Genomic DNA, 25,835 nt, shown 5'->3' with positions numbered 1-25,835 from the left:
GAAAGATCTGCAGTGGATCCCCATGGCTGACAATAAGAACAGCAGAGCTGCATACAGTTAAACATACAAGTTAGCTCCAGCGTGATATACAGAAGCACAGGTAAAGAAATGTTAAGCTGCAACTTGAACAAGTCATGTGTCAAATCAGCATGGAACTATTAGAACTTCAGCATTCTGGACTCGTAGTTGATCGCTTTGCCCAGGCAGCTCTGTAACGTAAACCTCGTTAGTCGTTGGTTCCCCATGTTTAAGTACTTGTCTGCACTCAGCAGACCGTGTAAGGTAATTGTATGAATTGTTATCACTACGTACCGAATTGTTATCATTATTTCATCTCATGATGGCTTTGCTCCAGCTTAAGTAGTCGATCCCTCAATCCGGTCGAAGCTGGCTGCTCTGCCGGCGTCGCCGTCGGCGTAGCAGAAAATGGTTTTCACGTTGGTAGCACTTTCCACCTTCCATCTCCATGACCATGAGGGCACTCCTAATTGCTACCCTGCTGCTCTTTCCGCTCCACATCATACATGTCGGCGCATCAATTGCCACACCAACTGCCTTTCATTGATGGCCAGTAAGCTTTCTCTACAGCAATTGCACCACGGATGGCCCCTCCTTGCTTACATGCCGCATCCTGCACCGCCCTTGTTCCAATCCTCGTCTTCCTTCTAACACGCTGCTCTTGCCCAAACGATGCTTCTCAGATTGTGTTTGTCCAAGCGATTGTAGTTCGATCCCGGTGGTGCTGTGGCAGGCCCGAAGGAGCTTGTCAGCTTCCAGGTCAATGGCGACGATGACCAAGAGTTTGTTCTAGTTTTTTCAGTGCCGAACGGCACGGAAGACTGGTGCGTGCGAGCGTTGATGTGGAGGAGCCCATGGTAAGGTGGTCCACTTCGAGCAGAAGTTATCGTGTCGATGTTAGACGTTCTGTGTGTTGTCGTCGGCGTCGCGTTGCCGGCCTCTCCGTCACTCTTGCATGAGGTCTTGCGTTTTAGGTTCATGTTAATGGACTTCTTTCACAGAGTTCCCTCTGGAGCTTGGTGTTGTCCTTTCCTAGGTCCAGCTCGCTTGCAGTGGCGCCGACTTCGGCAGCTCCATGGGCTTGATGGGATCACAGGCGTGCGTACGTTGCTGAGTTGGAGCCAGGCAGAGGCACTTATGGTTATTTTGCTTCTCCTTCTATTCTATTCTATATTTCTCTGTTATCTAAATCCACACGTCTCCCTTGTTATATCTTTACGTGTACATAATTACAATGGAAACTCTTCTTTCCTTTTATTCTATATTCTATTCTATCGTATGGAATAAGGATAAATCACAGCCGTTCCTAAAAAGCTCTCTTTTACTACAAAATCTAAGCCGATCTTTTTCTATCGTTTTAAGTATATAATAGAAGATAGATAGATAGATAGATAGATAGATAAGTTATTGGGATGACTCCCTTATGTACCCCTTACTTTACAATTTTTTAAAAGTCAGACATGTGTATATTTGACCAAGGTTTAATTTTACGAAAATATATCAATATGTACATTATATTTTTTTAGCATTAGATCCATCACGAAAAGTATTTTGATTATTTACTTATATAGTACTGTAGGTGTCATTATTTCATTCGATAATCTTGATCAAATATACACAAGATTGACTTGCATGAAGATTGATACACCTTATATTCTGAAATGGAAGAAGTGTATAGGATATATGATACGGTAATACGTAACACAGGTAGATGTGCATTTTCAGGAAATCTCCATGAATTTATTCTGCTAGTGTGCAAACTTTATTCTGCATGTCGCATAATTGCAACCAAACACGGTGCTTGTATTTTTTTTTTTTTGGATTTTACCGTTGATGCGGGCATACATCTCCCTCTTTCATATCCCGTGCGTTGCTGCGAGAAAAGTATCAATTTATTCTGCTAATGTGCAAACTTTATTCTGCATGTCGCATAATTGCAACCAACCACATGCTTGTATGTACTCTCTCCGTTTCTTTTTAGTCTGCATATAAGATTTGATCAAAGTCAAACTTTGTAAAGTTTGACCAACTTTATAGAAAAAAATATTAACATCTACAATACCAAAGCCATATGATATGAAAACTAATTGCATGATGAATCTAACAATATTGTTTTCATATTGTGAATCTTGATATATTTTTCTATAAACTTAGTGAAAGTTAACAAAGTTTGATTTTGACCAAATGTTATATGCGGATTAAAAAGAAACGGAGGGAGTAGCGAGCACCAATTAACTAGGCGGTTGGTGGGGGCTGATAGTCGGCGAGGTACGGCATGGTGTTGAGCGCGTTCTCCACGAGCGTACCCACCATTTCCCACACCTGCTTCTCCCTCGCCCAGTCCTCGATCACACCGCTGATGTCCTCCTTTACGTCGTACCTCATGGTGCCGATGAGCTCCTCCGTGGTCGGGCCCAGGTCAACCGTGTCGAGTATGAACTCACCGTCGTCACCGCCAAGCACGCGCACCAGACTGGGGCCGCCGAACAGGTTGTGCTTAGAGGACAGGGCTTCCTGGTACGCGCCGGAGAGGAGCACGGCCACGTAGTAGCCGCCGAGCACGGGGTCCAGCGGGTGCAGCGGCAGCGTCTCTGCCCCGCCGATGAATCTCTCGATCTTCCCGTCGCTGTCGCAGGTGAGGTCGACGAGCGTGGCCATGCGGGTCGGCCTCTCATGGAGCCGGCTCACCGGCATCATCGGGAACAACCGCTGGATGCCCCAGAAGTCCGGGATCAGCGAGAAGACGGACAGGTTCATGTGGTAGTTGTAGATGGTTGTCGAGTCGGCCATGACGCTCTTGGGGAGCTTCTTCCCCAGCTTGTACATCTCGATGCCGTGCTTTTTCATGTCCAAGGCACGCGCACAGGATATGGTGGACATGCCCGTTGCTGCGTCACCCTTCAAATTGAGTAGCGCCCTCGGCTGCTGCTTCGAGGCCAGCTCATGGATCTTGGCGTGCAGCTGCTCGGTGGTCTCGCCTTCGTCTCTCGGCTCGGGGATCGCAGACGCGGAGAGCGCCTCGAGGATGATCATAGAGTGGTGCGACGCCATGGCGTGGCCGCTCTCGGTGCAGAGCACGGGGTGGGGAACGCCGTTGTCGTCGCACCTGAGCCGCACTGCCTGCACGATGCTGGACGCGTACTCCTCCAGCCCATACGCCACCGACATGTCCGAGTTTCCTGATCGTGTCCCGTCGTAGTCGACGCCGAGTCCACCGCCGCAGTCCAGCGTGGTCATCCCCTCCGCGCCACAGTCGTTCACGAGGGCGCAGTAGATCTCGGCGGCCTCGCTGGCCGCCTTGAAGACGATGTCCGTGGACGGGATCATGGAGCCGACGTGGAAGTGCAGCAGCTTGAGCCAGTGCAGCTTGTTCAGAGCCTTCAGCTTCCGGGCCACCTCGTAGATCCTCTCCGCCAGGAGCCCGAACTTGCCGTGCTTGCCGGCCGTGGACCCGAAATGGCCCGGTAACCTGGTGAGCAGCTTGGCACGAACACCAATGGCCGGCTCGACGCCGAGCCGCCTGCTCTGCTCGATGACGATATCGAGCTCCTCCTCCATCTCCAGCACGATGATGGCGTTGAGGCCCATGGCGCGCGCCGCCAGGGCGAGCGCGACATAGTCCTTGTCCTTGTAGCCGTTGCACACGAGGTAGGCGCCAGGCTTGGCCCTGGTGAGGCAGCTCATGGCGATGAGCAGCTCCGGCTTGGACCCGGCCTCGAGCCCGTAGCCGTGCTGGTGGCCGAAGCGGACCATGTCCTACACGACGGCCTTGTTCTGGTTGACCTTCACCGGGAACACGCCCTGGTAGACCGAGCTGTAGCCGGTGTGCTTGATGGCGGTCGCGAACGCCGCGTGCAGCTCGTGGAGCCGGTGCCGGAGCACGTCGGGGAAGCGGAGGATCATGGGGAACTGGAGCTTCCTCTTTTTCTTGTCGTCGTGATCGGTGGTCGTCGTGGCTGCGGCTTGGTTGATGACGGAGAGCACGTCGATCTCCTGGCCCGGGGCCGTGTCGCGGCCGTGGGGTCGGACGCAGAGGTGGCCGTGCTTGTTGACGGCGAAGTAGGGGTCGCCCCAGCGGTGGATGTTGTACACTCCGCCGTAGTTCTTGGCCATGATGCAGTCCCGATCGACGAGAAAAGAGAGGGCGCGCGGGTGAATTTTGTTACCGTGCCGGTGAAGACTGCTGTGTGGAATTCGGGCTAGACCTTCCTCAGTTATATAGAGGTTTAGCTTTTTTGTTCTTTTTGAGGAAATATAGAGGTCTAGCTAGAGGAACGAAAATGGCGTTTTTGTACCCATGCATGGAGGAGGCCTGATTAATGGTCGGCGTGGGCCTGGTACCACCGTACGTCTCGAGTGTGAAGTCGTGGAAGTCATGCATGCTGGACCGTAGCAACTCGCGGTGTTTGCCTCGTGGAAAAGCCTTTCACGTACGTAAGTGTCCATCTTCCCAGTACTATGTACTACCGCCTTATTGTGTCTTCCAAATGGAGCGAACCAGTCTGTATTTGTATGGTTATATCCCAGCCAAAGCCCATCGATCAGGGTTTGAATCTTGTTGTTCACACTATTACAGAATTTTACTTGTGGTGACTTCGTAAATCTCAACATGATATGCCGGCTCAGTCTTTTAAAAATTCTCATATATCAAAGTTAGCGTGTGTATGTTCATAGAAATGAATGTATGCATATATACATGAACGGTTGCGTATATACTGTGTTTTAAGAAAAACATGTTTCAAATGGAAAAAACAAAACTTATGTCTAGCACCACACTGAAGAAAAACTCAAGTTGGTTGGCATCTGCCTACTGTCTTGGTTTTGTTACATCATTTGGACCAAAGAGCTAGATAAAGTACAAGCTGGAAAACGTGCAATGTCTGCTTGGAAATATGCCCGTTCATCTTTGGTGATCATCTTGAGATAAATATTGAGCATTCATTTTTGCTGATCTAAGGGTTAATATTAATCGATACTACTGGCTTAGATGTGTAGTATTCTCTGCAAAAAAGGCACAACCGGAAGAGTTGCAAAGTAGTAGTAGGCTTTCATTGCAACAATGCTACACTTACAGACAACTTTTCACAGAACTGAAGCTACAGACTGACGGGGCATCGCATGATTGGAAATTAAAAAGAGGGAGGAGGCCCAAGTGAAAATCGGGATGGGGGGGAGGGGGGCTTGGTGGAGATGGAGTCCATAGAGTGTTTCCGTAGATTGTTTTCGTAAGTGTATCATTTCGTCTTTGAAAGTGCTAGTGATCGACTAGAGGGGGGGAGAATAGGCGATTTTTATAAAATTCTTCAAAACATGGAAGTTTCAAAGACAAATGATAGAAATAAACCTATTAGCATGCAGCGGAAGGTAGACTACACTAAGCAAGCCATAGTCAAGTATTCAATGAAGTTAAAGCACAATGACTAATAGCAACTAGGCAGTATAGATCAGATAGGAAGATAGTGTGAAGCCAATCAGAACAAGCAGTCACTCCGTGAAGACAAAATATAATGCAATCATACAATGACTTCACCAGGATCAACAGTAAATAAAGGGATGTGAAGGATGAAACCAGTGACTTGTTGAAGACAATGATTTGTTGGACCAGTTCCAGTTGCTGTGACAACTGTACGTCCGGTTAGGGAGGCTGAGATTTAACTCAGAAGACCGCGTCTTCACCTTATTCCCCTTGAGTTAAGGACACCCAGTCCTCGCCCAATCACTCTGGTAAGTCTTCAAGGTAGACTTTCAAACCTTCACAGACTTCGTTCACCGGCGATCCACAATGACTCTTGGATGCTCAGAACGCGACGCCTAACCGGCTGGAGGATTCACCGTCCTCAAGTGTAATAAGTCTTCAGATCACACAGACAGGAAGACTCAAGTGATGCCTAACACTCTTTGGCTCTGGGTGTTTAGGGCTTTATCCTCGCAAGGAATTCTCTCTCAAAGGCTTCGAGGTGGGTTGCTCTCAAACGACAAAAGCCGTACACTAACTCTGAGCAGCCAACCGTTTATGGTTGTAGGGGGTGGGCTATTTATAGTCACTAGGCAACCCGACCTGATTTGTCCGAAATGACCCTGGGTTCACTAAGGAACTAACACGTGTTCCAACGGTCAGATTTCAAACACACATGGTAACTTTACTTGGGCTACAAGCAAAGCTGACTCACCCAACTCTGGATAAGTTTTGCTCTCATTGTCTTCGCTCGAAGACATAGGATTTTGGTTAAGCATCACTTCAGTCATTCTGACTGGTTCACTTGGACCCCACTTAATAGTACGGTGGTTCCTATGACTCAACAAAGAAGAAAAAGAACGACGAAACAACTAAGTCTTCGCGCTCCATAGTCTTCACACGTTGTCTTCTCTTGTCATAGTCTTCAATGTGAATGTCTTCACATCCCACCTTTGACTTCAATGTCTTCGTACATTTTTAAGGGTCCTCTCCGGTAGGAAAACCGAATCAATAAGGGACTTCTACCTGTGTTATCCTACAATTCTCACAAACACATTAGTCCCTCAACCAGATTTGTCGTTAATACTTCAAAACCAACTAGGGGTGACACTAGATGCACTTACAGCCTTTCATCAAGACGGAAATACATCGCAATGATTCAGGAAAGATGAACAAAATCCATACCGCCGAGCGTTCCATCGGCGAGTATTGATTCGGCGAGCAAAGGAGCGGAGCTGAGCAGCAAGACAAACCTGCCTCTGATGCTCGTCAGCCTCCCTTGCTGGCCTGCAATGCCTCACGACGCTGGAACCAAATGCAGACGAGGAGCCTGGACAAATATGGGCGCTCTAGTACGTCGCTGATCCACCCAGCTAGCTGCTCCTGAAACTTTGCGTCCCCTGCTCCCGCGCAGAAGAAAAGATGGCATGATAGGGTCGGCCTCTGCGTCTCAAAAACTGAATCATGAGCTAGCTCGTGGGTGGCTAGGCTAGCTGGATGTAGGCACACCGGCGAGAGATTATGCAGCAGCCGATGTTCCAGTGAGAGGGGATGGACATGATTGGTGCCCTCGTCGGGAGGAAGACGATGATTGATTAGAAATTCCATCCTTAATAGTATGAAATTATTAATTGACTAAACTGCCCTATACATCAACCGTTGGATTAGATTTATACTACACACCCCAATCGGTAGTATGATGCACTGTAAAATTTCTCTGAAAATAACGCGTTAATGTTTCTCAACAAAGAGGCCGAGGGAGTAGCATCGAACAACAGTTTTCCACATCTTATCATGCGTGGGGCAATAGACTCTCCACAAGGATCTACAGATACATGAATTATCTACTGACATAGCAGTACAGGATCAAATCTGCATCGGGTCACACAACTCGGCGCAGCTCTGCTGTGTTGAGTGCGAACTTACGGTGTTGTGACAACACGGATGGAACTACCAGGCTTTCCTTTCTCAGGCCAGCTACATCATCGAGGAAAGATGGGTTTTCCTTGGCTCCGCTGAGTACTGCTTGAAAGATCTGCAATGGATCCCCATGGCTGACAATAAGAACAGCAGAGCTGCATGCAGTTAAACATACAAGTCAGCTCCAGCGTGATATACAGAAGCACAGGTAAAGAAATGTCAAGCTGTAACTTGAACAAGTCATGCATCAAATCTGCATGGAACTGTTAGAACTTCAGCATTCTGGACTACTAATTGATAGCTTGGCCAAGGCAGCTCTGTAACGTAAACCTTTTTAGTGGTTCCTCATGTTTAAGTACTTATCTGCACTCAATAGACTGTCTAAGGTAATTGTATGAGTTGTTATCACTATGTACCAAATTGTGAACCTTACCATTCTTTCCAGATAATAAGATCTCTAACAAAGTAGATGGAAAACTGAAAAGGCATGGCAAGACATGCAACTGTGCTTTACAAAAAGAACACTGGACACTGAATTACAGCCTATCGGTTTATACTCTATAGATATATAATTTTTACTTCTTATTAACTGAAATTTATATTGATTGTTTTAACTTTAAAGCAAGCCATTTATATAGACTTCAGTAATGGTATAACACCAAATACATATAACAGAACATGAATAAACAGATATATCATTTGGATTCCAATTCCAATAATAATGCAAGTACAAGTACCCATGAAACTCCACGTCTGCAGAAGACAGCACCCCTGCAAGTCTACTAGCAACATCTGCAACGCTCTCCCCACCTTCTGGGGCCAGAAAGGGATCTGCTTCATCTATTGCCCATACCTCTGCATACTACCGCATCATGTCAGATTTAATAACTGGCAAATAAGATAAGATCAAAACGGACACCACAGACAGCCAAAAGGAGGGTTTCCTCTTAAATGTTAATGGTGCCCAGCAGACCAACCAACTTGGCGACGCCTCAATTATCATTGGCATACGTTTAGCAGGCAATGGTATCTCTTGAACGTCATATGAACTCTCACTAATTGGAATGGTTGGGTAGAAGCAAATTGATCCACAGACTAACATCTGACAATATATATGTGCAATTGATCTATCAGTAGGTTGGAATAGATCATCATTCAACATACTAATGAAAATTTATTTGTTAAAACAGTGAACATTTGAATATTTGATGCTCTATTATATGCACATTTGATGCCCCTATGAGTTTTGGTAAGCATGTTAATTCACACATTATTATAATTTGAAAGAATCTCCACGGTTCAATACATGAGTACAAACTAACCTTCTCGTGTGAAAGCAACTCATATGATGGTCCAAAATAACGTTCACGAAGTTCCACGGTTGCCTGCAAAAGAAACTCTGGTTGGTGGACTAGATGGTCACAATTAATGAGAAATACTAATTTTATGAAGAAAGTGATCCCTGATACTTCAGCAACTTTGAACGATTCCACTATATATTGTTGACCACGGAGACAACATCTAAAAGAGGATGATGTTGCAGTGAATGATAAGGCTAAACAATTGGGTTCACGACAACTAGGAGACAGAGCTGTTTTCAGCTGTAGCAGTTTTCGTTTCTTAGTTGTTTTAAAGGTCCCTTTTAATGGATTATTTTACAGGTTATGTTCACAGTATTATTGTTCTACAGAAATGACCATTAGTTACTGCCTCTTGCGACTTCTCTGAAATTGTTCACTTCATTATTGTAAAAGTAAGAGGCGGCAGTACTACTAGCTCTTGATACCGAGAAACACAAGCACTCCATTTTTTTCCTTTAGCTGGGCATCACAAGCAGAATTTTGAGAGGTGCAGATAGTTTGGTCATACACAACCTGTGGATGTATTAAACTACTTATCGTTTCATCACATACACAAATTGCCACAGTTATTATTTCTTCCTACAGATGGATAGAAAATTAGCAAATGTAAACCTCACAGTTATTACTTTGCAGGTTCCGTTCACAGTATAATTGTTCTACAGAATGACCAGCCTCTTGTGACTTCTCTGAAATTGTGCACTTCATTTCTGCAGAAATAAGAGGTGGCAGGACTACTAGCTCTCGATACCGGGAAACACCAATCACTCTGTTTTTCCTTTAGATGGGACTTCCACATGCAGAAATTTCGGATTATAGATAGTTTGGTCTTACAAGAGCGTGGATGTAATGAACCTATCACTTACATAAACAAATTATCACTGTTATCATCATTTTTTCCCTACCAGTACCAACACATGGAAAATTAGCAAATGTAAACCTTACTACTTCAGAAAGGTAAGTCATATCATGCCCAAACGAATCCAAAGGCTACGTCCTCCAGACAGATATCCGAAGTTCAAACATGAGGAACAGTGAGACTGAAATTACTTGCTTCACACCCATTCAGATGCCTATGCTACTTGGCTCACCAATATGAGAGACTTAGCATGCAATCCATCACCATTATCTTGATTAAAACTGAACAAGGTTCCATCTAGTAGTAGAATTAAGCCACTCACCTTGCAGCTAGGACCCTCAAATGGGACGCCCAGCACGCCGGCGACCACCCTGGCCGTCTCCGTCGTCCGCGAGAACGGCGAGTAACAGATCTTGACAGAGTCCACCGGCACACCCATCTCCTCAAGCTCCTGCACGCACAGAATCAGCCACTTCCCCCAATCGGCAATCGCTACCGCATATCCCCCATCCAAGGAGAAGCCATAGATTCGAGCTCGATCCCGTACCTTCCGGAGCGACTCGCCGGCGGAGCGCGCCTGCTCGACGCCCTGAGGGGCCAGCCCGAACTCCGGCTTCGTGCCGTTCTCCTGCCAGGACCGGAACAGTTAACTGAAGCTTCCGATTGGATTTAGCGATTGTGGCAGAGGGAAATCGAAGACGGCGAGCTGGGGTGGAGGGACTGGTACCAGGGAGGAGACGATGAGGCCGCGCTCGTTGGGGACGCTGCGGCCGTGGCGGAGGATCCAGTACCTGTTCCGGAAGGCGGGCGGCGGCGCCGGCGAGTTGCCGGTCGAACCCTCCATTTGCCCAACCCGCACTCTGCTCCTCGGAAAAGAACCGAGTGTCTGAGTTAACATGTACAGTACAAGTAAGAAATTACAGTTTTTTTTAACACAGACGCTAGAGGCGTCCGGCTTTAATCTATCTATCTATCTATCTACCTACCCCTATAAAAACACGAAAAGGCGGAGAATCAATTCATCCTATTCATCAAATCGTGTGATTTGACGGTCTACATTGCTCCAATCATACTAAACGTGTTTTATGCTTTAACTACCCACCATGCCATTAGCCTGACCGCTATCCTCTAGTGCCTCTTTCAAAGTACTAAAACAAAACCACTGCCTCCCGCTAACTAGCCACTAATCCAATGCACGCACGCATCACACACGTTCTCCCCCAAAAACTAATCCCACTCAAATCTCGTCCCCTTAATCTCGATATGATATGTCTTGGCAAACGCCTCCACCGCCAGGACGTCCTGCCGGGTCGGTGAACAAAGTATAAGTCACGTAAGGACCGACATGACAAAACTGAAAAAGATAGCAGAACATCTCTGAGCTTGACACCAACGCCCGTCACCTACCTCCGGCACCACCACAACAGCTACCGAAGAAAAGAATAGCAGATCACCTCCTCACCCGAACTTGACACGGCTCCATCACTGATATGCAGCTTTGCGGACCTCCAAGGTGGCTCACTAAAAGTGAAACTGTTGCCGTTGAACGAATCAGACCGGGGCAACACCCCGGACATGCTATCGAACTCTAGATCTGGCGCGCCACGACTAAGACGCCGAAGAAGAAACATAACGCTGGGGCGACCCCTACTTCGCCGTGAGCACGCACGGCCACCTCTGCGTACGACCCCACGTCCGTGACACGGCCCCCGGCATGGAGATCGACCTGCTCTCCATTATCAACCAAGTCACGGCGACGAACACGACGACCGCCGATCACGCCGGCAAGAAGAAGATGAAGCTCAAGTTCCCCATGATCCTCCGCTTCCCCGACGTGCTCCGGCACCGGCTCGACGCGCTCCATGCCGCGTTCACGGCGGCCATCAAGCACACGGGGTACCGCTCCGCGTACCATGGGGTGTTCCCGGTGAAGGTGAACCAGAACGAGGCGGTGGTGCAGGACATGGTCTGCTTCGGCCACGAGCACGGCCACGGGCTCGAGGCCAGCTCCAAGCCGGATCTGCTCATCGCCATGAGTTGCCTCCTCACCAGGGCCAAGCCGGCCGCCTACCTGGTGTGCAACGGCTACAAGGACAAGGACTACGTCGCGCTCACCCTGGCGGCGCGTGCCATGGGCTTCAGCGCCGTCATCGTGCTGGAGATGGAGGAGGAGCTCGACATCGTCGTCGAGCAGAGCCGTAGGCTCGGCGTTGAGCCGACCATTGGTGTTCATGCCAAGCTGCTCACTAGGTTACTGGGCTATTTCGGGTCGACGACCGGCAAGCACGGCAGGTTCGGGCTGCTGGCCGAGAGGATCTACGATGTGGCGCGGAAGCTCGGGGATCTACGATTATTATTCTTTGTTTATTATGTATCAATGTGCCCATTATGGTAGTAGTGGTGGATGTGGAAAATAGTTCGACAATATAAGTTGATGTGTATAAGGATTCACAAGTACATGACACGTGTTAAACCACTATAATATTTATGCCACCGTAGCAATGCACGAACAATGAACTAGTTGATTTTAAAGGGTGAAAACATTCTCTCTTTTTGGCAACTGGGTGAAAGCACTTCATTGTTCTTTTTTAACTAAGGGAGTATTGCTTTCCGACCAACATCGTATAACTAGACACATCCATAGATCTTGATCTAGATCTCTGGTCTACCTAGATATTCATTGCAACTGAATTCAAGACGCTTCTCAATAATCAACCCACTTGTATGGACCCATGCGAGGCGGTCCATGCCCAAAAAATAAAGCCTACAATGGAAAGGGTGCGCCTATACAAGAAGTCGGAGGTGGTATTAAGGTTAATACTTCTTTTCAGAGAATGATATTTGGTTAACCTAAAATCTAAAAAGTGACCGCGCACCAAATAGACGATCCGGGCGGCCGGCTCGCGACCACACGATCGCTTGCGATCGGCCTCGGGGGAGCGCCAGGTGTCGCCTGGTCGGTTCGTCCAACCGCGCGGTCGTGGGCGGTTTGTCCTCATCCGGACGAGCGTGGACCCACATGTAAGCGGGCGTGGCGTAGATCGTGGGCGGCCGTTTTCGAAACGCGAGCCGTTCTCGCTCCTTCTCCCCATTTCTCTCTTGTTCCTCCCCATTCTCCGCTCCTCTCCTCCGCCCTCGCTCTCGCTCCGCGGCGAAATCGCGCCGCGGCTCTCCAAATCTCCGGTGGACTGCGCGGGGATTCGCTGCTGGCCCTCGTCGGCGTTGCAGGTACCCAGTGCATCTCTCCTTTCTCTGTCTCGTCGCCGGGGGTCTAGGTCGTCTCGAGGTCGTCGGCGGCGGAAATGGCGGGCTGGGATTCCTAGGTTTTCTGCGATTTCTGTGGTCAACTTACTTGCACGGTCGTTTTGGTGTAGACGCTTTTCGGGTGGGATGGGTGTGCTTCTGTTCGACTAGTCACAGTGTCATTGGATCTGTAATGGTGGGGATTCGTGGGGGGAATGCGTTTGTTGTTGGTGCAGGTGGTTGTTGGATTTGCGCTCGAGGCAGACGTCCGCGACTGCCCTCTGCTATCCTCCCTCTCTCTCTCTCTCGTCGCCGGTGGCGAGGTGGTGTCTAGGTCGACGGGTGGCGGATGTGGCGGGCTGCATAGGGGGGAGCCCTTGCTGTGTTTCTGCCATGTTTTGCTTCATTTTTGTGCGGTAGTGGTGGTGGTGGTTTTTGTCCCACGATTCGTCCTTGATTCGATGTTCATGGCCGCTGCAGGAAGTTTATGAACTGGTTGGCTATGCAATTGCGGTTCTGTGAACTTGTTGTCTCTTAGTTGTGTTCGAGTTTTGCAGAAGTTGCCGTGTAGTTGGTAGACACTTTGTGTTTCAGTTGCACAAAATTCTATCCGGTTGGCTTCATTCATATAGTAGTTGGCTGTCCCTATGTTCTGCAGTTGCACCAATTTTTTGCTAGTTGGGTGTCTACATACTGTTCAGTTGCACAAGTTGCCTGCTCAGTTGGCTACATCACTTTTACTAGTTGGCTGTCCATATGTTCTACACCTGCACTAGTTTGTCCTGCTTAGTTGGTTTGCTGTTTTGCACTAGGTCGACCGTCTATATGTTGTTCATTTGCACAATTAGATGGATGCATCCATATACTAATTGGCTGTATATATATACTGTTTTTGAGTTGCACAAGTTGCTCTGCTTTCGTGGTCAAGTTGGTTGTCCATGTGTTTTACAATGGACACTAGTTGCCCTGCTTAGTTTGCTTGCTATTTTGTGCTAGGTTGTCTGTCTACACGTCGTTCAGTTGCACAAGTTGCCTGATTAGTTGGCTGCATCCATGTACTAGTTGGTTCTATAGTTCATTTTGCGCATCTTCTAACTCATTTTGCGCATGAGTTGGCTGTTTCCCCCTCTGCTGTGTGCAACTAGGGACTTTTGTTTGTGCAATTTTAGCACCAATGCTTTCCAGTTTTCCAATATAATCTACCCAATCCACCAGCGTTGTGGTGGCTGTGGTGGTTTATGTGTTATTCTCGTGCTTTGTGCAACTAGGACCCCTTGATTTGTGCAAATTAGTACCAATGCTTGCCAATTTTCCATTTTAATTTTTCTCAATGTGCAAGTCTTTTTGTTATGGATGTGGTTGTTTTCATGTGTCCCCCCTCATGTTCAACTAGGGACGTTTTTTCCAGAATAAGTTATCTCACTGAGCTTGTTGCCTTTACTTAACTTTTTTCTGCCTAGGTATTACTTGTCACAGTTGGCAAGTAATAACTAGGCAGAAAAAAGTTAGTTGGCTTATTTGATTTCCAGTTTGCACAAGGTTTACTGCCTAGTTGGCTGCATCATTGTAGTAGTTGGTTGTCCACATCTTCTAACTATGTTTTTTGTTGCATTTCCTGCCGCAGGGCAAAAATGGTTATAATAGGAGAAGATGCGGATGGCAATGAAGAGATGTATTTTTTTCACTTTTTTTTCTTTTGTTTTTGAGTTGTTTTCAACTTATGCATGTATGCTAATGTATTTTTTTTCATGTTTTCTTTTGGTTGCTTAATCAGCGTTCTGGAAGTCAGCCGCTTCGCCGGAACTCGAAGCGTCCTGCTAATCGCCAGCCACGACCTGCGCAGAGTGTTGAGCAGGGAGAGGATGTTGAGGTAAGTGGCATGCTGATGACACAAGTCCATTTTTTTGGTTTTGTTTGGGTCATATAACATTTTTTTTGTTTTTTCCCATGCTCATGTTTTTTTCTTAGGATGCTGATCGGTTCCGTGTTGTAAAGCGGACTAGACGTGCAGCACTTGGCAAGGGAGCTGAGTCATCTTCTAGGGTAAGTAAAATCTCGAATATAAGTGTTTTTCTCGCCTTTTTTAGATAGTGACGAAATTATGCAGCAGTTCGGACCACTATTTTTGTTTTTAGTCTGTCAATAACAACCTTTTGTAGTTGACATCTCTAGTCATATTGATTTAAATACAGTTGACATTAGTTGGCATTAGTTGGCATCTTGTAGTTCACTAGTTGGCATCTTTTCATAGTTGACATCAGTGCTCATTTTTTTGTGCAGGCAGCAGTTGCTGGAGAAGCTGTCGCATCTTCCGCATCAGATGCTGAGGTATGTGGGTTTTTTGTGTGTGTTTATGAGCTATTTGAATAGTTCTTTGCAACCTTTTTTTAGTTACTCTTTTTCTTGTGTTGCAGTATCATTTCTTATTGTTGCACATCCACTAGAACTTTTTGTAGCTGCTAGGTCTCATTCTTTTTTTTATTTTTTTAAAGGTTGCACACTGGCAGTCTTGTAGTTGTGCTCATGAGCTTTATTAGTTGCACAAATACATCATATTAGTTGGCATGATCCATTTTATGAATATATAGCTCATTCTAATACTGATCCAAATGATGATTGCTAGTTTTTTTTTTCATTCTTGTTTTTTCTCTTGTGTTTAATGTTTGTGTAATGCTTTCATTTTCTAATCAACAGGGCAGCGGTGAAGGAGTTGAGGTGGCTCCAGGGGAAGATGTGGAGCGACCATCACAAGCAGGCAGGATAAGGGCATCACCAGCGCGCTTTGCAAATTTCAACGCCTCTCTAACCCCACTACAGAAATTAGAGCTAGTTTCGAGGTCGGTCGGGGGGCTATTGAACTTATCAGACACACTTCCAGCAGACCTCACTAAGTTCCTGGTGCAGTCCTACCAGCCACAGACCTCTGAAATGGTTTTCCCAGGAAGGGGAAGGATCCGTGTCGATGCTGACAGTGTTCAGAGGGTATTTGATCTCCCAAACAGGGGTCCAAAAGTCAGATATTTAGTTGACAAGGATGCCACTAGGAGATTCAGACAGGCTTTCAACATAACTGGAAATTCTCATCTCCAGATCACTACATGGCTCAAGATGATTCAGGATATGGCTGGAAGAACGGATGATACATTCTTTATGGCCTGGCTTGCGGTTGCCTTCAGCACTTTTCTAGCACCAACCACGACCTTGAAGCTCAGCCCAAAGTGTTATGGACTTGTGCTAGATCATCAAATGCTAAAGAATACAAACATCTGCCTCTTTGTAGCAGAACACATTAATGAAGCTTTCCAGAACATGGACCAGGAGAAGCAAACTGTCTGCTGCTGCTTGTATCACTTGATGGTTAGTGAAAACGACCACTTTTTTCCATCTGTTCCTGTTTTTTCTATGCAGTTATAGTTTGCTGAAATTCTCATAACAATAACTGAACTTGGCTTTTTCTTTTGTTTGGGTCTGGTGCAGATACTATACCTTGATGCGCTCGTACATGACATCCCAGTAAGCAACTGCGTGATACGATCGAATGCATGGGATAGTACTCTAATTGCCAAGGTGATCAAGAAGGATACTATCTCTCCTGGTGTGTTCGGCAAATTACAAGTGAGTTCTTTTTTGTTTTTTTCCAACATTGTCTTCCTTCTATGTTCTTTTGATGTCTGGTCACTGTTTTTGGAAATTGCACAGAAAATTGTCATCAGTTGGCACAACAATGCATGTAGTTGCATAGATTGTAGCTTTAAGTTTGGCAATCTGCACATATGTTCATTTTAAATTGGCACACCATCTTTTTTAAGTTGCACAGTTTTACTAATGTTGTTGCACAGATGTGTTGCATCAGTTGGTAGAAACTTTTTTTAGGTGCCATGTGTGTTGCACAGTTTTTGTGTCTTTGTTCAGTTGCATATATGTATAGTTGAATTTGTCTACCCCAGTATCTTGTTGTAGTTGCACAGGTTGTAATGTGTGGTTTCGTTCAACACACAAATCTATTTTGATAACCTTGTTATTTTCTGTTTCTCTTTTTTTCCACATCAGCTTAAAGAGGAGTATAGAGGCATGGAGCAGACACCACTGTTTGGTGGAATTTTGCAAGCTGAAGCATTCGTGGCATCCAAGTTACCAATAACATACAATCCGCAGGTTAGTGTTTTGCATACAGAAACTTGTATCACTTACCAATATTTTTCTATTGGCTGGGATGTATGTTCAGTTGGACATGTATAACTTTTGTAGTTGCGAGAATACAGAATTTAGTTGGCTGTGATGTATGTTCAGTTGCACATATAAGCTTTTGTAGTGGCACATGTTCTTTTGGACAGTCAAAGTGTTCATTTACAACCATTGTCATCAACTTTTGGCAGAATGCATGTTTTTTAGTTTGTGCCACAGTGCATGTGTAGTTGGCTAGAATCATGTTTTTAGTTGGCCAGAAAGTGTGTATTAGTCGTTTTTGCTTATCACATCATGGTCAGTTACAGACATTTTTACTTTTTATTATTTTTTCTAACTAAATCAGTACTGAATCTTTTTTGTGTTGATGCAGAAAAAGGCAAAGATTGCGAAAGTGGTCAATGAGCTGTGCAAGGCTGTGACTGAACAGGTTGGCACCTTCATTGAAGCAGTTGCCAAGATCGATGACGAGGAACCAGATATTGATCCTTACGTACAGCAGCCATCAATGCAAACTGGGGCGTCACGCCGTGCTCCAAAAAGAAAGAGACGAGGGTCAAATATACAAGAAGAAGAGTTTGTTGAGGATGAGTCAAAAGAAGATGAGGAAATGGAAGCAGCGATAGATGATGACGACGACGAGGACACAGATGCGGATGAATCAGAGGAGGAGGACAAGGATGAGGATGACAATTAAGAAGATGCAGAGGAGGAGGAGGAGGAGGAAGAGGAAGAGGAGGAGGAGGAGGAGGAGGAGGAAGACACTACAAGAAACTTGTTAATACATGACAAATTCAGACCGTCATGGGTGTGCTCAAAACCATCATGGAAGGGCACCCATGACGGATTTGAAATCCGTCATGTATATCGCGTCATAATTTATCCACCACGCAGTCCATGACGGATATTGGCCGTCATGGATCCATGACGGATTTTGACCTTCACAGGTGAGTATTTAACGGACGCGCTCATAACGACGTTAAGATGCATTCCACGTCATCATCTAACGTGGTGGCCTCCGTGAATCTGAGGTGGCAGCCCATTTGATCACCGGCCCAGTTAAAATTTTGGCCCACTACATTTGGCTATAATTAAGATTTCAACCCAATAATTCCAATACAGCCCAATAACACAGCCTATTCAATTCACCCAGCTAGCACAGCCCAATACATATAATACAAGTAAGTTTTCACACCCAAAAATTTCTCCATCAGCAAAGCACATAATTTTGCCGAGCCCACAAATTTCCATTAAATTGTTTCATTCAATTACAATAACCATCAGAGGTACATCGCTGAAGCCACATTGCCATCATTCACAAAAAATGTCCAAAACGTCAGACATTACACACAATAATCACTAACAAATTACAAATGTGCGTGTCAAATGCAGCACCATGGGTTGCATGAGATTTGTCCTTGAGATGAAGCAGGTAGAAGTCGATGATGTCATTCTTGCTCTGGTACAGGCAGCTCCTGAGCAGCTATTAAAATACTACACCAATGGGTTTCTAGCTGATATGGAATAAGGAAATAGCAAATGATCATTATATGCACAGTACAATACATATTATGGAGGAAAGGAAACAATTGTGCCTCAAAGAGAATGTGCATCACACGTCTCACTTGTATTACTATTTTGTAGACAAACCCAGTTTACAATTGTGAGAAGACCTATTTTCTATTCAAAAATATATAATTCTAATGCAATATGTATTTTCCTATTTGATGTTAAGTACATAAATGAAAGATCACACTGCAGAATAAAAGTAGTTTTTTTTTTGCAAATTTGCAAACCTCATAGAAGGCACATTCACAAATATGACTACAATTGACTCAACAAAATCAATTCATTAGTATTTACCACTCCTACCAAACATTCACTATTCCAGCATTTAGAGGCAATGTAAGTGAAGTAGATCACTACGAACAGAGGCAATATAGATACACTCAATATACATGTCTATTTAAAACTACAATAAAGAACTAGCAGTATAAACACTTTACTGTGGCAAATCACAACTCAAGTCTAGTATGGTAATTTCGGTTCTTATCCATTTATACTATTCTAGTTAAGCTGTAGCAAGAAGCCATGGAGAAGTAAAACAACCAACCTGCAAATCACCACAGTACCATGCCAAAATTCTAAGTAACATCCTAGGAAAATTGTTCAGTAGCATGCGTATTGAATATAACCCCACTAAACCTAAATAGAAACCAACATTATCAGTGGAACAAGAATTCAGATTGAAATTCCACAAGCCAAAAATTCAGGAGGCTGATGAAATCCAGAACAGAAAACAATTGTTCAGAGTAGGCGAGTCCAATCCTGGACCAAATGTGTAAACCAGGGATGATGGATGGAAAGGGATACCTCGTTGGCAGCTTAACTTTGTACTGTGATCTGTGCATCAAATCAAGTTATCAATCACTTTTAGTTTTGAAGTACAGTTCCCAAAAAAATATTTCAGACAAAAGTTGGAGGGAACTAGATTTGTCTTCAAACCACAATCTTGTCCATGTGCTTACCTGATATCTAAGTTGGAAATAATTTGGGAATATTAAACCTAGAAAGGACCTAATAATGCATTGAAACTAATGTTCAATTTGAAATATGGATCATTCAATAGCGTAATTTTAATCCTAAGGTAATTTCACATACTATGATTGGATGCAAAGCATTTTTGCAATTTTTTGAAAATAACGTTGTTTCTGAATAACTTTGGTATTAAATACTTTGAGGTGTTTGGATAAAACAAATACTGTACTTTCACATAACAAGGTATCTATCATACTGTGGTTTTTTTGTGATATTTAAAAAAGAGGTCGGGACCTCTTTTTTCTAAACTGAACTGAGAGAACTCGTCGGCTCGTCTACATCCAAAGTTGATAAAATGCGATTGCCGCCTTTGATCCCTCTATATATTGTCTTTTCAATGAAGTGCTCCTGATTATTAGGCGCTTCAGGTTTGGTAGTTAGTTTCTCTACAGAGACGGCGCGCCTGTTACATTCTTCTGACAATCTTGCACGCTTCTATTGGAATGATGGCTGCAAATTACACGAGTAGCGCATGATTTAAACAAAGTTGCTCCTGGAGTATATCCATTGGTCGTTGGAGCACTTGTATGCAGCAGGCAAAAAGCTACCTACCCAATCAATTCTATGCGCATATAGGCTATGTGCCCGTACACGCACAAAACAATTTTGCCCCGGCTAGCTAGGAGGGGATTTGACGTGCATGACATGCTGCATGCATTGGGCGTCATTTCTACATGCAGATCAGCTCCATTAGTATAGTTGAGCAAGGCACAGCAAGTCAAAACAACACTTACCAAACACATAGTGGTTTTATCAAAACTGAGGGAAAATATGGTTTTTAGAAACTTAAGTATTCATTTCCCACACATTTAAAAACTGAGGTTTCAGATTACTATGGTTTTTCAGAAACGGTGCTGCCAAACTAAGCTATGTTCAACTTCAATCTGAAACGGCAGAATCAAATACTACATCATTATTTCAATCCTAAGGAAGCATCCCAACTTAATTCTGAAGTATCTAATTTGACAACATAACATAGCAAAACAAATCTCAGAACAGAGAGTAGAGATGCAGATATGAACTACTAATAAATCTGTAGTAAATCTTAGAAACAGGGGATTCGACAACAGCTACATTGGTTTATCAAATAACCATAGTTCCAACCCCAACTAATCATATCCAGTGCATGGGAATAGAACAACGACTACACTCACTAGAAGAAATTCCAGATGGATGCACGTACCGGAGACAGTGTTGGTGGGGTTCATTGCGAGCTGGTTCAGGCGATGTAGGAGGGCGTGGTGTGGTATGCGGTTGCTCTGGTCGTTGGCCATGATCTCGACCTGCTGCCACACACTGACGTAGGAGTAGGTCGTCCCAAGGTTGATGCCGATCAACGGAACCTCGCCCTTGGTCATCCCCTCCTCTGCTCTCTTTGGGGTTCACTGGAAGACGCTAGCAGCGCTCTTTCTCGCGCACGCTCTCCTGTTGAACGCAGAACCGCACGCCCATCGGAGCCCGCGCTTGGGTTCGGTGGATGCGATTTGGGCGCCGATGTTGTCTGCCGTGGTCGCGCCCCGGTGAGGTGGTGCCCGCCCGTGTCGTGCCCAGCTCGAACACGCGTCGTCGCGTCGCACCTCGCGCCTTCCTCTGGCCGGAGCAGTCGCGCGCGCCTTTCTGCTGCCTGCCGCCGACGGAGTAGGCGGGGAGGACTAGAAGATCGAGATCCGGCCACTGCCTCGGCGGATCCGGCCACTGGCTCGGTGGATCCGGCCGCTGGCTTAGCAGATCCGGCAGGTGCGGTGGGGCGACGTCCTTTCCTCGACCTGCAAATGAATCGTGGGAGGTGGGACGGCGGAGATCACGGAAGGTGGGAGAGAAAACCGGGGGGACCGAGGGGCTTCGTTCCTCTAGGTGGAAGAGCAGCCGACGGCTCGGGGTGGAGAAGTAAGGAGAGAGAGAGAGGCGGTTGTCCCTACCGTTGGATCCCGGGGAATGGACGGTGCTTATGCATGATCCGTGGGAGAGTCGTATCAACCAATCAGAAAGCAGCTTCGGCAACACGGGATCGAGGGAAGCAGGACACATCAGCATGAGCAGTCCGTGACGGTCTGGATGGTTTAGAAAAAAAAAGTTTAGGCTCAGCTGGTCGATCTGTGACAAATTCCGAGAACGTCATCAGAAATCCGTCATGGATTAACAGGATTCTTGTAGTGGGAAGAGGAGGAGGAGGAGGAAGAGGACAAACAAGAAGAGGACAAAGGAGAGGATGAGGACAAGGAAGAAGATAGTGATGTAGAGGAGGAGGAAGAAGAAGGTGAGGCCAAAGAGGGGGACGGGAACAAAGGGGCATCAGTTGATGGCAGTGAGAGGGGAGAAGACAAAGGCGTAGCAGCTGATGTCAGTGAGAGGGAAGAAGACGATGATGAAGAAGATGAGGATGGTTATGGTGATGATAAAGGGGGATCCAATGGAGGCAGCGACAGCAGCGATGACGATGATGATGACAACGCCCCTGTTTCTGGTGGTACAGGTGGCAACACATCCAGGAGGACTAACACTTCTGCCACCCCTGCGAGCAACAGCAATTCATTGAGTAGCAGGAGCACACTATAGATGTTGATTGACAAAACTTGCTGGAAAGACAAGGATTTGCCGAAGTCAAAGAAAAATGACGAAGCAGAGTCTCAGGGCAGCATTGATATGTTCAAGCTTTGCAACTTGAAGCCAGCTTTGCCAACCACCTTTCCCGTGCCAGATTTCAGCGACAAAGATATGTGTGAGAAGATCAACTTTGCCATTGACAAGAGCCTGTTTTTATCAAGTGATGCTGAAAAGAATCAAATTGACATGGAGGAAGCAGGAAAGGGTCTTGACTGGGTTCATTCAAAGGAAAAATACAAGGAATATTTAAAGCAGCTCCCAGACCTAAGCTCCAGCAAGAGCAAGGCAGCATCCATGGCAAACCCTCACGTGGTCCAGAAGCGCAAAGCAGTTTCAATGAAGAAGAATCTGCAGTTGCCTCAAACCAAGGAGAAGATGGTGGGTGCAGATGCTGAAGTAAATATGGTCAAGGAAGCTGTGCTTCAAACTGATATGCCAACTGTAGTGAGGAGAGAACCAACCAATGTCACAGAAGTTCAACAGATCAAGGGGAAGACTCCCCTTTCAACAGTTCCACCAAAACCACCTAAGGAGAAGATTGTCAAGTTTGCCAGGGGCACAAAGGGGAACATGCCACAAAAGGTTTGGGGTTCAGAGACGAGAGAGAACTGCAAGCCGCAGCCATTGATGCAGGGGTGCCAAGTTCTGCTAGGTTGCTGCCAACTCAGGCTGGAAAGATGCCAACTATAGATACCAGTGTGCCAACTGATGTGTCAGTTAGCAGCATGGTCACAGTCAAAACCACCACAGCTGGTCAGGAAGGCACCACTGCAACTGCAAGCCCCAAGGTGCCTACTCATAGAGATGCTTCAATGCCAAACACAAAAGGAGGTGATCCAACTATCAAAGTGCCGTCCCCAAGAGCTGACTTTCAGCAACCATTAACACAAGAGGAGGTGTTCAACATTATAAGTAGGTGCAAGCCTCCAAGGCCGCCAACTACAACACTATTGCGAACCAAGTCAGTGAACGATGCATCCGTGTTTGTGCCGCAAGGAGATGCCCTGGTCCTTGAACCCTTACGAAGATCAAAGTCTTATCATGGTGATGGGTTCTGCGATGCACCATCTTTTGACCTCGGCATAGATGGTGATGCTCCAGCACCTGCTCCAGCAACAGAAACAACGGAAGTCGGTGTGATTTGCATTGATGAGTGTGAGTTGGACCCAGCAGCTGTGAATGAAGGATGTGATGCTGCTGATGCTGGCAAGGCAATAGCTCAAGAGCTAGATGTTGGTTCACCAGAGAATTTCCACACCCCGATATGCGCAGAACCAGAAGCTGGCATGAGCAGTTCTTCGGGAACACCTATTGCACGAAGATAGAGGAGGGTAATAAGGCCCGCAGCATCTCAAAGGTCTCCATTCATCGACTACAACAAGAAGAAGACTTTCAGCACCAATGAGGCAGTGAACAAGCTTTACATTGCCCTCTTGTATTGGGTCAAGCATCACAAAGGAGCAGATGATGGAGCTACCAGGTAAACTAACTCCCCACAGCCTACATACATATCTTTTTCAGTTGCATAGGACCAGCCACTTAGTTGCACAGAAAGCATAGCATGTTGCACAGAACAAGGCTTTTAGTTGCACACTGTTCTGTTTTCAATTTCATGCACATTTTTTTGCTGCTGTGACCCTTCGAGCTAACTTGTCTTTTTATTGCTTTCAAAAAATAATCAGCCCTGAGATAATCAGGTATGGTGCTTTCTACATTTCTTTAAAGGAGTTAGTTGATTCGATGAAGCCGGTTCAATGGTTGTCAAAAATTGTTATTGAGACTGGAATCTTACACATCATGGATAACTTACCAGAAGGGTCAAAGAAGGTTGTTATGCCACTGAGGTTTTCTGTAAGTTTTTCCAAAACCTTCTTTTTACCCTCATCTTTGTTCTGTAGCACTTTTTTCGTTGACCATTTGAGGGAGGCCTTTCACCTACTAAGGAGTTTTGAGCCATGTTTTATAATCTCTGCAGATAAAATTACAGCAAGGGATCCACAATGTGAATGAGATAAGCAAGAAATTTGATTACAAGAACCATCTCGACAAGAAAGACTTGGTGAGTGTTGTGCCCACATGATCAATCTTTTTTTAGTTGGCACCCACAGCATGTCCAGTTGCACATGACACATCTGTTAGTTGGCACATACTTGTTGCAACCTATTTTTAACTTGACCAAGTCTTTTAGTACTGTTTTTCTTAGCTACAACCTGTATTTGTGTCTGAAATCGTTCACGCTTTCAGGTCATGCTGCCAGTGCTCGAGTGCGCTGATGTAACCGATAAGGATGGAGGGAGGCATTATTGGGTCTTCAGTGTCAACTTGAGGGACGGACGCTTCGAAGTTCTTGATTCAAACAGGACGCTGGACAACATTGAGCTGATGAACACCGCCTCTACCATCGCGGGGGCAGTACGCCAGCTATGGAGGAAGCATTACCCAAAGTTCAGCATCGAGCACTTCCAGATTATTGACATTGACGTACCGAAGCAGCTCGGCAAGTAAGACAATAAGCATTTCATTCCTTCTCAATCATATACCATCATTTTGTAGTTTTTAAATTTTTCTACATGTGCAATCTTTAGTATTTTTAAGACACAGTACTAGTCTTCAATCTGTTTTTATCATTTTTATGAGTTTCTAATGGATTATCTAGCCAGTTGCAGAGTGGCGCATAAGTAGTTGCACACTGGCACGTAAGCAGTTGCACAGTGGCAGATAATGAGTTGCACAGTAGGACACAAGTAGTTGCACAGTAGGACATAAGCAGTTGCACAGTAGAACAGAAGCAGTTGCACAGTAGGACATAAGCAGTTGCACAGAGTGCATTACCTTTATTTGGTTTTAATTTTATGTGACAATTTTTTTGCCCATTTTGCAGTAATGAGTGTGGGTTGTTCGCACTGCTTAACGCCACTGAGTGGAATGGTAGCCAACTGCCCAACTACGACCCCAAGGAAGTACTCAACATCAGGAAGAAGCTGGCATATGATTGGGTCACCAACGTGCACAACACCGCCCCATGGAGGAAGTTGCTGAGATACGACAAGGAGTAGGTCAGTACCATTTTTTCTTTTTTTCTACTCCATGGAGGAAGTTGCTGGTTTGTACAATTTTTTTAAGCAGATTTTGTAGTTGCACACTACTAGTAATTGCGTTTGCAACTTAATATCATCACTTTTGTTGATACATTAGGAGCACTGGATATACAATTGTTCAACAACTAAATATTTAACCAGTTGCCAACAAAGGCACAAATAGCAACTTTTTTTTACACAGTGCATGAACTAATTCAAGGAGCATAAATTAGATAAAGAGGAATCATAGATGCTGAATGTGTCCACTTGGTCCCAACATTGCTAAAAAACATCATTCTTTTCCTTTTTTGTTCCAAAGTTACAAATGAGGAAACAGAATCACAGGAGCCTGAGTGGATGCACACCAACAGTGTGCTCCGTAGATTGGCACTAGCTGCATTTGTTTTTCTTCTTTGGGTGTAGCTCCAGCGCCGATTTGTACCGTCGACTCTTTGCCCTACCCTTTGTAGTAGACCTTGGAGGATCCCTGGGCACAAAATCATCAGAAGCTTGTGCAA

The 25,835-nt window shown here is 45.6% G+C and overlaps 3 protein-coding genes and 1 pseudogene across 3 annotated transcripts; 1 reads left to right on the top strand and 3 right to left on the bottom strand.

The window, feature by feature from the left end:
• Positions 1–2,253: 2,253 nt before the first annotated feature.
• LOC125535407 (arginine decarboxylase-like) lies at positions 2,254–4,131 on the bottom strand (annotated as a pseudogene).
• Positions 4,132–7,165: 3,034 nt separating this feature from the next.
• LOC125535408 (Phosphoglycerate mutase family protein) lies at positions 7,166–10,508 on the bottom strand. Its single transcript, XM_048698464.2, has 6 exons — positions 10,338–10,508; positions 10,158–10,238; positions 9,933–10,061; positions 8,716–8,778; positions 8,131–8,255; positions 7,166–7,548 (listed from the first exon to the last, which is right to left on the bottom strand). The coding sequence occupies exons 1-6, from the start codon at positions 10,506–10,508 to the stop codon at positions 7,356–7,358; spliced, it is 762 nt and encodes a 253-aa protein (XP_048554421.2). The 3' UTR covers positions 7,166–7,355.
• Positions 10,509–11,405: 897 nt separating this feature from the next.
• LOC147983490 (arginine decarboxylase 2-like) lies at positions 11,406–12,005 on the top strand. Its single transcript, XM_087539513.1, has one exon. The coding sequence runs from the start codon at positions 11,406–11,408 to the stop codon at positions 12,003–12,005; it is 600 nt and encodes a 199-aa protein (XP_087395639.1).
• A 6,527-nt stretch (positions 12,006–18,532) lies between these two features.
• LOC147983489 (heat shock 70 kDa protein-like) lies at positions 18,533–20,994 on the bottom strand. Its single transcript, XM_087539512.1, has 3 exons — positions 20,820–20,994; positions 19,412–19,441; positions 18,533–18,552 (listed from the first exon to the last, which is right to left on the bottom strand). Exons 1-3 carry the CDS (start codon positions 20,992–20,994, stop codon positions 18,533–18,535), a joined length of 225 nt encoding a protein of 74 aa, XP_087395638.1.
• Positions 20,995–25,835: the final 4,841 nt, after the last annotated feature.

The sequence above is a fragment of the Triticum urartu genome, chromosome 2A, assembly GCF_056163025.1.
Source record: "Triticum urartu cultivar PI428250 chromosome 2A, HENAU_Tu73, whole genome shotgun sequence".
Taxonomy (NCBI): Eukaryota; Viridiplantae; Streptophyta; class Magnoliopsida; order Poales; family Poaceae; genus Triticum; species Triticum urartu.
This window is presented reverse-complemented; position numbering and strand designations above follow the sequence as displayed.

Excerpts from the sequence above, each read along its gene's own strand:
- LOC125535408 (XM_048698464.2), bottom strand. The coding sequence starts at position 10,508 with ATGTTAACTCAGACACTCGGTTCTTTTCCGAGGAGCAGAGTGCGGGTT. Across the intron at positions 10,239-10,337 it reads GCCTCATCGTCTCCTCCCTG|GAGAACGGCACGAAGCCGGA; the intron begins GTACCAGTCCCT and ends CGGTCCTGGCAG. Across the intron at positions 10,062-10,157 it reads CCGGCGAGTCGCTCCGGAAG|GAGCTTGAGGAGATGGGTGT; the intron begins GTACGGGATCGA and ends CTGTGCGTGCAG.
- LOC147983490 (XM_087539513.1), top strand. The coding sequence starts at position 11,406 with ATGAAGCTCAAGTTCCCCATGATCCTCCGCTTCCCCGACGTGCTCCGG.
- LOC147983489 (XM_087539512.1), bottom strand. The coding sequence starts at position 20,994 with ATGACCAAGGGCGAGGTTCCGTTGATCGGCATCAACCTTGGGACGACC. Across the intron at positions 19,442-20,819 it reads CCCCACCAACACTGTCTCCG|ATCACAGTACAAAGTTAAGC; the intron begins GTACGTGCATCC and ends TTTGATGCACAG. Across the intron at positions 18,553-19,411 it reads AAAGTTAAGCTGCCAACGAG|CTAGAAACCCATTGGTGTAG; the intron begins GTATCCCTTTCC and ends ATTCCATATCAG.